The sequence below is a fragment of the Mustela lutreola genome, chromosome 4, assembly GCF_030435805.1.
Source record: "Mustela lutreola isolate mMusLut2 chromosome 4, mMusLut2.pri, whole genome shotgun sequence".
Lineage (NCBI taxonomy): Eukaryota > Metazoa > Chordata > Mammalia > Carnivora > Mustelidae > Mustela > Mustela lutreola.
This window is the reverse complement of record NC_081293.1, coordinates 28,345,543-28,361,404: the sequence shown is the minus strand read 5'-3', so window position 1 is coordinate 28,361,404 and position 15,862 is coordinate 28,345,543. Positions and strand designations below refer to the sequence as shown.

At 44.4% G+C, this 15,862-nt stretch overlaps 1 protein-coding gene across 3 annotated transcripts in view; it reads right to left on the bottom strand.

Annotated features, from left to right (window-relative positions):
* DNMBP (dynamin binding protein) overlaps positions 1-15,862 on the bottom strand; it is a 104,212-nt gene that overhangs the window by 38,270 nt on the left and 50,080 nt on the right. The window contains exon 1 of one of the 3 annotated variants that reach the window (XM_059169220.1): positions 3,728-5,305. The exons of the other annotated variants lie outside the window; for them this stretch is intronic. Within the exon in view, the coding sequence (XP_059025203.1) occupies positions 3,728-4,886 (1,159 nt within the window). The 5' untranslated portion in view covers positions 4,887-5,305. Of the gene's footprint in view, positions 1-3,727; positions 5,306-15,862 lie in introns of those variants that run through there. 3 annotated transcript variants of the gene reach the window in all.

Below are 15,862 nucleotides of genomic sequence, written 5' to 3'. Positions count from 1 at the left end.
TCGGTTACAGAAACAATGGGTCAGCTTTAAGTGTTTTTCAAACATTTTTTAACTGTGGCTGCCACACTTTACACTGTGATTCAACATATACATAACACATAAGACGTGTGTGTGTATGTGTACGCTCACACACAAAAGTATGACATACATACATACTTTTACTACATCAGATGTGCTATGACATTTTCTATTTACTTCTAATTTATTTTTCAAAAATGCTAGTTGAGGGGCATGGGGTTCAGTGGGTTCAGCTTCTGCCTTTGGCTCAGTGGGTTCAGCTTCTGCCTTTGGCTCAGGTCATGATCCCAGGGTCCTGGGATTTGAGCCCCGAATAGGGCTCTCTGCTCAGCGGGGAGCCTGCTTCCTTCTCTCTCTCTGCCTGCCTCTCTGCCTACTTGTGATCCCTCTCTTTGTCAAATAAATAAATAAAAATCTTTTTAAAAAAGTGCTAGTTGAAACCCACCACATAGACTTTTAAGACCCAGTCTTGGTGGTTACCCATTATTTATAAAACATGGGACTTGCTGATGTATATAGTCATACAGGATTTGACTGTAACCCTCCAACCCTGGACCTCCAAGCCTTGACTCTCACTTGGATTCAAGTGTCCTATTTCTCTCTGGAAGATTCCTTCACTCCAATATCCTAATATCATGTAACTCAGTTAACATGGAATTCGAAGCACCAAGTCCTTTCCCCATTATAACCACTTCTGTTACTAGCAAGTGTAAAATCTTCCTGCTGATTCTTGGTCTAGCAATGGGAGCGCAGCTCTTACATTGTTACCAAGTTCCCTGTTGAGAACTATTAGCAACTCTCCGTAAGGCATTTCCTAAATTAACTATGTAAAAGGCACTGAAAAGCAACCAAAATCAGCCGAAACTAGAGGGGAAAAGACTCAAAACAAGGGAAGCAAACTAGGTAAGATCCATATTTCCCCAATTCTTATCCCCTGAAGTCAATCCCTAGTCTTCCAGAATGTTGGGGGTGGGGGGAGAATAAAGCAAAAATGTTAAGTCAACAGCTGGCAATTTTCTTGAGCTGAAGAGTCAAAGGCTCGCATGTGGGGCTGTGAAGTGTTTAGATATTATGGGAGATGTCTGGAAAAGAGGGAGCCACACAGACAGCAGCCCAAGATCTGTGCAGAAATTCCCCTCAAATCCCTGAACTGCTGCCTGCAGGTGCTGAGACTCCAGGAAGCCGGGAGAAAGCAGAACAGCAGGACGCCAAAGAGCCCAGCGGATACTCATTCACAACGGTCTGGAGCCAAGAAGACGCCGCCTGAAATGTGAGTCCCTTCAACTTAGGAGGTTCAATAAACACTCTGGTTTTCCACGGAAACGTCAAAAGAGCCATACCTTAGGACTAAGGCCCGCCTCCCAGGACGAGGGGCCGCACCCTAGGACTAAGGGCAAAGAGACCTGCCCTAACAACACGTAAGACTGAGGCTGTCAGAGGAGAATGACTGATAAGGCAGGTGAGGGAAGGGACACGTCCTGATAGAAGGACCTGGTTTCTAGCTCAAGAGACAGGCTGGAGCAGCCATTAAATGGGGCTTTGTTTCTCAGATGGGGGGTTGGGGAGAGTGGAAGAGGCAGAGGGGACAGGGCACTCCCCTTGGGTAATCACACCTGCAGACACAGGGTCTGAGGGCAGATGTCCCATGGTGGGGGGCGTCCATCTGGATCTCAGGAGAGAGGAGACCTGGAAGTGACGGGCTGGCAGAGCAAATGATAAGGGGGAGGGGAGATGGGTCACCATGAGACAAAGAACTCATAATTTATGAGCACCTACTATGTTCCAGGCATGTCATTAAGTGCTTTATTTATGTTCTCACACCAACACAGGTAGTATTAGCCTCATTTTATAAATAAGGAATCCAAAGCTCAGAGAGGTTAGGTAATTCACCTGAAGTTACATTATTAATAAATGATGGGGCTGAGATGTGAACTCAGGGCAGAAGACAGACTCCCACACTTGTTTCTTTCTTGAATTACATGTTGTAACTGTAACATTCGGGAAGGGCAGTGGTATGTGTGTGTGTAAGACAGCCAGCAAAGTATGGTAGAAAGCAAAAGGGTTTTCGGGCAGACTAAGATTCTGTTACAGGTTAAGGAGGATTCTAGAGGTACAAAAAAGGGGTGACAACTGAGCGAAATACGAACGCACCATCAAAACTCCAGTCCTCGAATACAGAGAGAGTTCTGAAACTGGAAATGACAGAAGGTGGGACTGAGCTACTGTTAGAGAGATCACAGGGCAAATTTCACCACTCTGGACAGAAGGGTTTGACTCTCATTAAGTCAGAGAGAGTAAAACACATTTATTACACTTAAGAGGCTTAATACAATAAGGAACTAAAGATAGGAAACAAAGTTCATCTAAGGAACAGATGTGGGGAAAGGGAATAGGACCAATACAAAAACCAATATAAGGAATCATAGAACCACTTTTGGGTGGGGGGAGGGGTAGTGGTGGCTGTTGTTGTGGTTGTTTTGAGCTGGAAGGAATTTAGAGGTCATTCAATCCCTATCATCTCAGAGCAAAAATGCATCTAGAAAAAGTGGCTAGCTGCTAAATACCTCATTCTCCCAACTAAAACCAGGTAGGTTTCATTCTTATCTTTACAAATGCAGGTGGGGAGCCTGATTTATCCAAAACAATGTCCTGGAAATTCTAGTTTAGTCTAGACTGTGCTGGAAAACCACAGGATAAACCATCAACAGTTAGGGGATATCAGACCAGGGACTTGCCGTGCCCCCGCCAAGAGTGAACATATTCCGAAGATCTCGGTGAGAGACTTTCCACTTAGGAGGAAGGTGTGCAATAGATTTTCTAGATCCTTCACATTTTGTGACTCTACACCTTATCCTCTGATCATAACCATAACCTACACTCCCCCAAATTGGCAACCAGAAAGTTGGCCTGACAGGAGAATAGCACATACATAATAAAAATAAAGGTTTAACAGAGAGTCCAGAAATTATAAAAAACAACAACAAAATAAAACAAACATAGTTCATTTCAGAGACCTGGAGAAGATAAGCTGGCAAGAAAGAAAGAACCTCTACATTACAAAAGACTCAATTAATACTCATGTTACAGATAACTCAGTTTAGGGCTAAAGGAGATGGAGTAATTTGAATATACAAAGCCTTGTGTGCTTGAACAAAGCACTATGCAGAATATCATCTTCTGATTTCCAGAAGAGTTGTAGTCCAAGATTGCACTACAATCTTGTAGTGCAAGTTTCCTGAATGTCAAGAAATGAACACTCTATAAAACAAGTTAAATCTTCTTTTCCCTAATGTCTACACTATAGGGATTGAGAGAAGGAAAATAAATTATCTCTTGGTGCCTGGATAATGAACTTGCCATCCCCAGAAGACCAAAAAAAAAAAAAAAAAAAAAATTACAGTAAGAATAGAAAGATATTTAGGATTAGAGATGCCTGACAAAACCGAGAAGGAAAGGAAAGTTCACATGAGAATAGGGTCTCCTTCTGGAGGCCATGGTACATATGTATAGCACTATATATGGTCTTGCTCCATGAAGTGCCTCCCAAAAGGATTAAATCTCTTAGGCTGTTCTCATTCAAGACACACTTAAATAAGAATTTTGAGGGTCAGTTTCCTTAAGTGCATGAGTGTTCCTAGTACCTGGTATAACCACCCCTTTTATCTATTTTCATGTTGTATCCTTCTCAAAAGGATGGCTGAGTTCATACCTTGGGTTTTCTTTCTGTTTTGCACAAATTCTGAGCGCCTCAGGCTGCTGGGGGCTGTGCGGCGGTAGCAACTATTCCTTTTCCAAGTCTCCAGGCCATTTCTTTTCTTCTCTTCCTCAAAATGCCAAGTATTCTTCCCTAACCAAGGGCCCTGAACAATGCCACCGTGGTGTTCTCCCGGGTCCCCTCTCATCCGCTGATCCTGCAGACTATCCGGGAATGTGCCTCTGCTCCCAAGCGCTGTCTTTCCTGCTTTGTCAATACCATTATCCTCCCAATTCTTCATCTGATGCACAGAATCTGTCCCTCTGTAATTCTGAAATTTATACTCACAGTTTGCAAATAGAGTATCGTAGCCTTTATTTTCCATATCAAAGTCACTGGGAGCCAGCGCATGACTCTTTGCTTTGGGACAGATTTTACCATTTTGATAAACCTTTCTGTCCCTTTCGTAGAACTTGACAAATTCTTTACCTTCATTCACTCCATCCAAATCTGGGAAGTCCACAGACCGACCCTTAGTATAATTCCCAGGAGCCTGACATAAATTGTTGCGGTTTCTATAATAAAAATTAGCTTCTTCATAATCCTCAGGATTATAATTAAAATTCCTGTGGTCCATGTGCCACTTTTCAGGTTGACCACAATTCCCCCCAGAATCATTCAAACCACTGGGGCGAGTGCACCATTCTTTGGAGACCTCAGGATCACCATTCAGATTCTGACCATCTGTGTGGCCATTCACATCCCCATACCCTCCAGCTGTCCAGCTTTCCGGGCTGCCTGTAAGCCAGTTACCCTTAGTCCCTGGGCTCAGATTCCCATAATCCATGTTTTCTGAGTTCTTGTAACCATCACAATTCTGAGCCGTACTTCCGTAGTTCATACAGTCCTTTCTACTTTCTTCTGCTTCCTCACAGTCCTCGTAGCTTGGTTCACTCTGCTCAAAAGCCCAGTATCCACAATGCCTTTTTCTGTAGGGCCGATTCTGCCCCAAGGTCCAGTGTCTGGAATCCAAGCTGCCTTCTCTGTAAAGTCGATCCAGCCCTGTAAGGTCCCTCTTCTGTAGACTCCTGTGGTCTTCATACTCCCAGCTGGAACCCCAGTGCCCTTTCTTCTCTGCTTCTCTTTCTTCTCTAACTTCATAGGTCTCACACATGTTTGGTGTGCGTAAAGATGGGCGTTTTACTTCCTTCTTCCATGGGCCTGGGCGGGGCTGAAATGTGGACAGGTGCAGGTTAGCCTGAGGCTGTATCCGTCCTTCTGAAAATGTCTCCCAAAGTGTCTGAGACACTCTTCTTGCTCCTCCAGCTGGAGCACAGAGAGATGTGGAGCTATTTTAACCTCAGGATCCAATCAGGAAGCTGCTATATCTTTCCCCACAGAGGCCAGAAGATAATTAGTAACCAGTGTTCATGTGATTGGAGTTGGCAGCTTTGTTCGGTGTTTCCCTCAAGCTGGTCAGACTGGCTTGGCTGCTTTCTATGCTGAAGGTAGAAGCATTCTGCTGTTCGAAAGGTCTTGCAGAAAAATGCCGAGTGAGGGAGAACAGCCCCCTTTAAAAGGCCAAGGTAAGGTCCCATAGCTCTTCTGCCTCTTTAGGTATTTCAGTCATCAACCAGTGGTATAAGTCATGTTTTCATGCACAGCTCAGCACAACACATGGATGTTCCCCATCCTCCAAGTTGGGCTTTCTACTCCCTGGACATTTGAAACTCTGTGGATCTCCCTTAGTGAGAGGCAGAACTCTTCCTCCTTTGAGAGTTTTCTTTTTATGGGAGTGAAGTTACCAGCTGGCATACACTCAAATCACAAGTGGTTTCCACTCCCACCTGTAGACGCATGGGGACATCCCACTGGAGCAAGAAAGAGAACTTCCTTTTTACTCCGATTGGGTGTACGGATCATTTTCAAACTGTCCCCAAGAAGAACGTAATTACACGTAGACTTTCCCACTTTCCTTGAAACTTGCCATGACAGAGAAGCATGAAGACCATTTCCTAAAAATCTCTTTCCTATCCAATCATCCAGCATATTCAGGAACTGGGGAAGAAGGTTAGAAAGCAGAAAGGTACAGATAAAAATACCTATTTGAATCAAGAAACATTAGCTAGGCGCCCATTATAGGTGAGGTATTGTAGAAGAGAGAAAACATGGGCAAGTTAGCCCCTGCCTCTTGCAATGCAGGAGCAACACTCAAAGGAAAATCCAATGTGACCAGCTCTATAACAAACACAGATGGCTTTGGCGATGGAGCCGAGTCCTACTGGGGCAACTGGAGATTTTGCAGAAGGGGTGGCTTTTGAGCAATGCCTTCAAGCATGAGCAGAACTTCCACAGAATTAGGAAATGGGGAACAGTTTGAAGGACAGAGTAAGTAGAAAAAGTAACAGAAGATAAGGCCAGAGGGGTAGACTGGGGCAGGTCCCAAAGTACCTGAATGCTGTTTACCTCATTCAAGGGGCAGTACCAGGCTCAGAGCCAGGCTTTGGTAAGATGACTCTTCTGGCTAGTGTGTCATCTACTGGATGCCCAGGAATGATTCCTTGAACCTTCGCCTAATCCCTATTTGTGAAACAATACACAACATAACTGTGAGGAGACCAGGGTTATGCACTTTGTCAATAATATGTTTACTCTTGGACAAACCTCTTACTCTCTCCGGGACTGAATCTACCTATATGTAAAATGAAACAGCTGATCCCCAGGACTCCAGTTCTTCCAGTTATAAAAAATCCATGGAGCTGTTTTCCTCACTACTTCTTTTTCCTTTCCTCAAATACCTACTGTGCCAGTAGGCACCTCTGGTCAGGTGACAGACGCGCTGCCCCAGTGATAGTCTCTGCTTCCTGTGGTTCTTGCCATCTTCCAGAGCAAGTCTCTCTCTCATCTCATCCATGTGACTTCATTATAGTTGTTTATCTCCATCTCTTACACTGAATGCTCTGTGCAGGCGGGAACCATGTCTAATTTATAGGCACGCGCTAGAGGAGAGGGCAAGCTAGCTTAGGGGTTAAGAACGCACCTCTGTGAGCCCTGGGTGCGAGTCTAGCCCTTGCCACTCACCAGCTGGATAATCTTGGGGAAGTTACTAAGCTCTCTGAGCCCGTGTTGTCATGCTTTCATCTTAAGCACAGAAGACATGACATTTCTGTGGAACATGATTAATTCTAAAAAGTATCATTATTGAGGAGTTCCTACTACCCGGAATTTGAGACATTTTTGTTCTGCCTCCCGCATATCTCACACAGGAACAGTTTATGAGTGTATCCCAAAACCAAGAAGTACGGAAAGCGGTGGAAGATCCTGGAACTTGCTCTGACTTTGGGGATGTGGCATTGAGCCAAAACTCCCTTAGAATTCCTCCTCAGGAGGAAGATTTCAGACACTCTGAAATCATCACGGTATCTGGCAATCCCCCGGGACTTCGGGTACTCATCTTCAATGATCATTTCTTTAAATGCCACCTTCCTTCCTTCCTTCTTTCCCTCCCTCCCTCCCTTTCTCTCTTTCTTTCTTTCTTTTTTTAAAGTAAACTCTACCCCCAACGTGGGGCTCAAGCTTATGACCCCAAGACTCTCCAGACTGAGGCAGCCAGGCGCCCCTGCAGGATCCCCTGAGGACGGGCCTTGGTGCTCAGCCTCATCCTTCACGTTGAGGGTAACTGCGGCCACCGCCCCCATTCAGCGCAGTGACGGGGGTGGGGGCTCAGGGGTCTGGCTCCCCTCATTCATCACACTGGTTTGCTCCAGGAGCCCCTCCTGCCACGCCACCACCCAGTCTGCAGTCCCTGCACCGGCTCCCACTTGCACAGCTGTCCTCCCCCAAGCTCACTGCAGAGACAGTCTCCTCTCTTTCATCCCGTCTGCTTTCTGGCTTTCAGAAAATGACTCCATCTCTGGCTTTGCCAGAATACTCTTCCTCGCTGGGATTTCTGTTTCCAGTCACTGGTCAGCAGCCTGAAGCAGGGGGGAGGGAAGCGAGCGGAGCTGGCCAGCCATTCTCCTGCGCTTCTCTCCCCTCAGCACCCTGCAGGCCCTGCAGCCACAGACCATTGGGGCTGTCTCCTCTCCTGACCGCATGTGGGCTCGGAGCTCTCTGGCACACCTGCCCAGTGACACAGCTATGTGTTCTTGGGCCCTAGTCTGCTGTGGCTACCTTGTTTTCTGCCTTTTTCCTCCAGAAATCATTACCATTTCTTCATCCTTTCCCTATCATCTACCATCCTAGTGCGTTTGTACCCATACACTCTGCCTGCCCTCCTGTTCAAATGGAGAAACAGTCTCTGCTCCGACCAGGCCAGTCTCTCCTCTGGTTCACTGGACCCCGCTCCTGCCCAGCCCCTCAAGAGATGGTGTTCCAGCAGTCCCCCCCACCCCCCCGCCACTTCGGCTTCTTCAATGCACCCGCTTTAATGGATCAGTCCCGCTCACTTGACTACCTGCTTCTCCTTGGCTAGCCCATCTTCCTGTCTTGCCGCTTGCAAACACCAGCATGTCCCGGGGCTTCTCCTAGATCTGCAATCACCTGGCACACAGCAGGACTGCGGGGAACATGAATTTGACTGGAAATGTGGTTTCTGCCCTTATCCAATACAGCTGCCTCTTTGCCTAAGAAAGAGCTGTCAAGGAAATGGCTCTGGCTAAAGCTACTCAGAGGGCGTCTGTGGTGCTACAACCTCTGGTGGTGTGTACAGAGGGCCTGCAAATGAAGGAGAGGAAAGACCCCCCAAGACCTAAAGGTAAGTTCCCCGACAGAGGCAGGAAGGAAGCACGAATGAAAAGAGACAACTGGGAGAAGGGGAGGCAGGAGCAGGAGTCTGGGAGCACTGTAAAAGGAGAAAAAGGCTGGAATATAGGAAAATAAGAGGTGTTTGGAGGAAATCTGATGTGATCTGAAAGGTGCGTATGCTTTTAATGTGACAGGCTGTGAGAAGCATTTAAGTTCACCTAGTGGTGAACTTAAAGGGTTAGGAGTTAGGTGAGGGTTCAAATAGAGAAACTGGAACCTTGAGCATAAATGAGTAAGCATTTTGGAAACTCATGCAACTTCATGATAAGCTAGCCATCGGGAGTGGATCTGTGAGGAAGGGTTAAATATTTTTTCAAAGCATATCAATACATATATGCTCTTGTAGTTTTCAACAAATGAGAATACTAAAAAATGTTATGCTCGGCATATTTATTTTGGAAGCTGGCAAGGGCCACTCGGAATCCCTCCTCCATGAGCACTTGTACTTCTGAGTTTTTCAAGTGCTGCGTCCTACCACCTGCTCTCAGAGATGGAGCAGTTTTTCCTGAAGTTGAAATGCATGGACACCACAGTGGGGCGCAAGGACAGCCAGGGACAGAGCACACAGCCTGTTCGAGGAGATGGGCCTGAATTCGAACCACAGTGCGACCACTGACCAACTGTGACACTCTGGGCCAATCTCTGCTTGCCCATCTGTCAAATGTGGGCAATGGAGAGGATGAGAAAAAGTGCTCAATGACCCAGCACATTGTCTGACAAGTAGTAAGTGCTCGGTTAATTCTAATTACGATTAACGCCTTACTCTTCAAGCTCCTTCTGCTCCTGGGAAAGTTCAGTGCCTGGGCCACCTCTCTTTTTCTCTATCTACACTTTATTTTTAAAAAAATTTTAGGGGCGCCTGGGTGGCTCAGATGGTTGGGCATCTGCCTTCAGCTCGGGTTGTAATCCCAGGTGGGATGGAGCCCCGCATTGGGTTCCCTGCTCAGTGGAGGGTCTGCTTTCTCCTCTGCCTCTCTCCCCTTCTCGTGCTCGCTCTCTCTCTCAAATGAATAAATAAAAATCTTAAAAAAAAAAAATTTTTTTTAAGTAATCTCGGTAAATTTCTCTTTAAATAATGTCTCTGTGCTGCCAAAATGTCTTTGTCACTAATGCACGTCTCCAGCCCTCCCCCTGAGCTCAGGGCTGTTATCAAACTGCCTAGGCTGTTATCAAACTGCACTCAGATGTCTTACAGATGCAACAATGTGACCAAAACTGAGCTCCTGACTTCTGCCCTGTCCTACCTCCCACAGCAGCCAGCGTCTCCTGCTGTCTTCACCATGAACTGAGAAATTACTGGCAACTCCAGTCTTTCCAGTTGTCCAACCTCAGGGTCATCCTTGACTCTTCTCTCATACCTCACACCCGACCCACCAGCAAGTCCTACAGGCTCAGACTCAAAATGTCCCCAGAACCACGCACTCTGCATCATCCCTGGTCTACTGTCCTGGTACAGGCTGCCCAGAAGGACTCTAACATTGTACATCAGATCTCACCACTCCCCTGCTCTAAACCTTCCCGTGGCTTCTCATCTTACTCTCAATAATGAACCATAAAACCCACACCTTCGCTCTAGTCAAACTGCCCTCCTGCTGTCCCTCAAACACGAGACGCACTCTTGTCCTTGCTGTCCCATCTGCCGGTGACGATTACCTCCCCCTCCAAATGGCTTGGCTGGCTTCCTACAATCATTTGGATCTTCACTCAAATGTCACTTTTCAGTGAGGTCTTCCCTGATTTCTTAGCTTCTTCTGCCTTCTAATTCATATGCATGTTTCTGCTTGCTTACTGTTTGTCTCTCCCAGTGAGGGCAGAGATCACGGCTTAGAATACAGCAGGAACTCAATACTGCCTGCATAAATGACTGCCCCAGAGTCTTTCTGAGTCTTGCTACGTCTGGGAAAGTGAAGGGTTAGAAGTGGTGCACTCAGGCGGGCCGCGGGGGGCGGGGGGGGGGGGGGATGGCGGCGGCAGCTTTCCCTGGGTCCAGCAAAGCCTCAGTGAAATCTGAAACTGATACTTAAAATCCCTGGATGTAGTCCAGTTTCTCCACCCCTCTGCCAGGAGCTGGGGATGAGGAAATGCTCACAAAGCCATACTGCAAAGTTAAGAACAGTGATTCATTCACAGGTTACTTATAGCTAAGTCAACCATTTCAAGCTACATTTCCTGATGTACGTTAAAAGACCTATCATAAAAGGAAAAGTAGTTTCAGTCCTAAATTCACATAGATTATTAATGCCTTCTGACTCTGTTTGCTGTTTTATACCAAGATAAAATCCATTACAAGTAACGGAGCTAATTTTTACTGAGCCAACACACTGAACCAGATGTCACAAGTCAAGGAGACTTGCTTTTTTCCTACGTACTGACAAACCAGAAACAAAGGTTATTAATCCTTTCACATAAACTTTTATATCTTGAAAGACCACAAGAGTTTTGGCTATTTAACTCCCTTATCTTTTACTAGTTTGAGAAGGAATTTTTTAAAATATTTTATTTATGTATTTGACAGAGAGAGATTACAAGTAGGCAGAGAGGCAGACAGAGAGAGGAGGAAGCAGGCTCCCCACTGAGCAGAGAGGCCAATGCGGGGCTCGATCCCAGTACCCTGAGATCATGACCTGAGCTGAAGGCAGAGGCTTAACCCACTGATCCACCCAGGTGTCCGAGAATGAATTTTTAATACCTGAGGCATTCCAAGGAATCTTCAGGATAACAAATTGCTTCCGTATGTAGAAAAACTAGACTTTCAAATTTTTAAAAATCTGTCTAGAATATTATATATCACTTCAGTATAAAGATCTTATTGTTCCAAATCAGCAATTCTCCTACTTGTTAACTGAATGGCTCTCTTTAGTGGGCCTTAGATCTCACTCAATATCTTGCTGAAAATGTTCCGGTCCTTAAAAAGCATGTTCTGATTTGATTTGCAACAGTCTTTTAAAATTATGCTGAGGGTCTCTGGTCAATATCCCTTTTCACAATACCTTAAAGGGAAGAGAAGCTTAGGAGCAAGGTTCCTGATGTGGAGGAGACTGGCTCTACACTTCACCATCCACTGCCCTGATTCAGAATGTGGGGTCCTTGCCCATAAGAGAGTAACTACGGCCATGAGTCAGAGGCAACAAGACAAACAGTGACCTCAGTAAATACAGAGGCCAGTATCACTAGAGTTTAAGAGCTACAGGAACATGAATGATACTGTGACTATGGCCTTTTTATTAATCAATGGATAGTCAGTGCCTGCCTCCTAGTATGTGCTCTAGAAATATTTGCTGAGTAAAGAAATGAATGTACTTGTCCTTTTGAGGCAAGGGAACCACTCCTAGAGATAGAACAGAACTGTCACATGCTGAAATACAATTCTCTCAGGGCTACAGGATATAGTCCTAATTAGGGGCTCTAAAAGTGATGTGTACTGGTCTAGTTATACCATGGGGTATTACTCACCATCAGAGAGAATGAAATCTTACCATTTGCAACGATGTGGAGGAAGCTAGAGGGTATTATGCTAAGTGAAATAAGTCAGAGAAAAACCAGTACCATATGATTTCACTCATATGTGGCATTTAAGAAACAAAGCAATGAACTACAGGGGAAGAAAAAAACAACAACAACAACAAAAAACAGGGGCACCTGGGTGGCTCAGTGGGTTAAAGCCTCTGCTTTCGGCTCAGGTCATGATCCCAGGGTCCTGGGATCGAGCCCCGCATCGGGCTCTCTGCTTGGTGGGGAGCCTGCTTCTCTTCCTCTCTCTCTGCCTGCCTCTCTGCCTCCTTGTGATCTCTTTGTGTCAAATAAATAAATAAAATCTTAAAAAAAAAAAAAAAAAAAAAACAGAGAGGGAAGCAAACCCTAAGAGACTCTTAACTACAGAACACAAAGGATTGATAGAGGGAGGTGTGGTGAGATGCGCTGAAAGGGTGGTGGGGATTAAGGAGGGCACTTGTGATGAGCACTGGGTGTTGTATGTAAGTGATAAATCACTAAATTCTACACCTGAAACCAATTTTACCATGTATGTTAACTAACTTGAATTTAAATAAGAACTAGAAATAGACCATAAAATAAAAACTAATAACTAAAAAAAAAATAGAAGTATGTACTAAGAAATCTGAAAGTTTGTGGGTTAACTCTACACGTTTCCACTGCTCTGGAAGTCAACACATTTATCGGATTTGAAGGTACTGTGTTTTAGATATAGACCTTAACTTACTAACCAGCAACTCGTTTTGACTAGAAGCTCTTTGAGGGCAGAGAGCACATCTGTGTTTATTACCCTGCCCTTAGCATAGTGCCTGGTGCACAGCAAAAACTCAACCAACATTTGCTGGGCAAATGAGAGACTGAATTGAATGCCATCGTAAAGCCTGCAAAATGGCATCTCGTTCCCCAAAACTCTATAACCAGAGACGCCTCCTGTTCTTCTACTCTGACTCAATGTGCTAATTCCAAATTTGAAACCCCAAATTCTCAGAGCCAAATAATGGCTTATCTGAAACTATCAGGGATTTGTGGGGCTCCTGGGAGGCTCAGTAGGTTAGGGGGCTGCCTCAGGTCATGATCCCAGAGTCCTGTGATCAATCAATGGCTCGAGCTCCCATCGGGCTCCCTGCTAGCGGGGAGTCTGCTTCTCCCTCTGCCTTTGCCCCTCCTTCTGCCGGTGAGTGTGCTCTCTCTCTCTCTCTTTCTCTCTCTCAGATAAATAAATCTTTAAAAAAATGATACAACTATTGGGGCTTTTTAGTTCTAATAACTGAAGTTTGGGTTATTTGGGTCAATCCTCTCACAGGAAAAAAGTTTAAAAAGTTGGAGAAAATATAAAAAAAAATCTTAAAGCTATCAATACACTGACAAGATGGTAGTGCGCTAGACAAAACCAAAGGAAAACTGGAATCCAGAAAGGTAAAAAACCACAGAAATGGCACTGCCCTGGGGCATCTGTCCGTCCCAGGAAAACTGGAACATTTCAAGGACCCTCTCAGTAGAAGGGGTCAAAACTCAAACCCCAGGGCCTATCCGAGGGGAGAAGTCTAAAAAGAGACCTTTCACTAGAATAAGCTGGTGAGATTCCAAAGGACTCTTGAGAATGCGTCAGAATTAGAACAGCCCTCCTGCAAAATTATAGTTGGGGTTCCAAAATCCTGGTCATCCCTGGAATTGTAAGCCTTGAAATTAGTTTCAGGTAACTGAGCTGGGACTGAGCAGTGCTTCCCTGTGGGAATACCTTCTCAGTGTTTCTTGGGAAATGTGTATGTCTTCCTGAATCCAAAGAAAAATCAGTCAAGAAATGTGGAACACACGAGAAAATACCATAATTCTGTGAGAATAAAGCCTAGTAATAAAGGTAGACACGTTACTGGTTCGAAGGAATCCACTGCATCAAGTTGAAAGCAAGAGCAGAAAATGCTGACACACAGAGTAAAAGATTAAGGTTGACCAGGAGGACAGAACCAGGAGAGAATCGATCAGGATCTAATCAGTTAGTTTTGCTTGTAACTGTTGCTATGCTATGAGTGTGCTTATAAGTGTTTGTGTTCGTGGCCCCACGTGCTGCTGACAGTGAGTCATGCCTGCAAATCAAATAAATATTAATAACCTTATTTGTACAGCACATTTTATACAAATCTTATGAAGTGACTGTCCAAGAAATATCAAGTTTTAGAAGCAAAAAAAGTCCTTAAACTGGCAATCCTGACAAATGATTCTGTGTAATGTTAAATCTTGCTCCGAGGGGTGAATAATGTTCCATTATTTGAATACTTGAAACCAAAAATATTTGCCCAGTGTTCTCCAGGGCTTAATATTTGCTATAGGTTATAGTTATTTAAAATATTTTAACAGAAGATTATAGAGAAGATGTGAATATTATGTTCTACACTGATATATATCAATTACACCGCAAAAAATTTTAAGATATGAATATTGTCAAAATTTATTGCCTAAATTTTGAATTAGCAAAAACAATATTTATTTTAATAGGGAAGCAAAAATCAGAGCAAGTACACAAAATATTTTCATTGTTTATAAAAAGGAGCTTACCCGAAATAACCTACACCCTATTGGCCCCATCTAAAGATGCTTTTAGAAACATTCTTAACTCAGTAAAAATCAATCCAAGAGGGAAACTCTCTCCCATGCCTAGAACACTAACAAAATAAAGATCAATACTCTCAGGGCGACTAAAGCTTTGTGTATTTAAAACCTTGTTTTCAGGGTGCCTGGGTAGCTCAGTAGGTTAAGCCTCTGCCTTTGGCTCAGGTCATGATCTCAGGGTCCTGGGATCAAGTCCTTCACTGGGCTCTCTGCTCAGCAGGGAGCCTTCTTCCCCCCTCCCCCCGCCTACGTGTGATCTCTGTCAAATAAATGAATAAAATCTTTAAAACAAACAAAAAAAACCTTGTTTTCAGAATAACTTTTTAATACTAATTGTGGGATTATTTTACAGTTTTGAAATTATTTTTTGTCTTTTATTTTATGTGAATATGCCCTTTTAATGTTTTCAAATGTTTACTGTCATATTTATTTCCTGATTTTGATAAATAATCTATAGTTATGTAAGACATTAAGGTAAGGGGAAGCTGAGTGAAGGGTATAGGAGATCTTTAATTTTTGGCAACTTTTCTATAGATCTTAAATTATTTTACATTAAAAAGCAAAAAATGTTTTAAAGATTTATTTGAGAGAAAGAGAGAGAGCATGAGCAGGAGGGCAGAGGGAGAGGGACAGAGTATCTCAAGCTGACTCCAGACTGAGCAAGGAACCTCACATAGGGCTTGAATTCACGACCCTAAGATGAATAGTCACTTACCCTACCAACTGAGCCAGTCAGACACCCCTAAAAAGTATCGTTATTGAGAAATTCCCACTACCTGGAATTTGAGACACTTTTGTTCTGCCTCCTGTATATCTCACACAGGAACAGTTTACGAGTATATCCCAAAACCTAGAAGTACGGAAGGCAGTGGAAAATCCTGGAACTTGCTCTGACTTTGGGGATGTGGTATTGAGCCAAAACTCCCTTAGAATTCCTCCTCAGACGCTCTTGAAATCATCATGGTATCTGGCAATCCCCCGAGACTTCAGGTACTCATCTTCAATGATCATTTCTTTAAATGCCATCTATCTATCTATCTATCTATCTTCCTTCCTTCCTTCCTTCCTTCCTTCCTTTCTTTCTTTCTTTCTTTTTTTTAAAGTAAAAGTAAACTCTACCGCCAACGTGGGGCTCAAGCTTATGACCCCAAGACTCTCCAGACTGAGGCAGCCAGGCGCCCCTGCAGGATCCCCTGAGGACGGGCCTTGGTGCTCAGCCTCATCCTTCACGTTGAGGGTAACTGC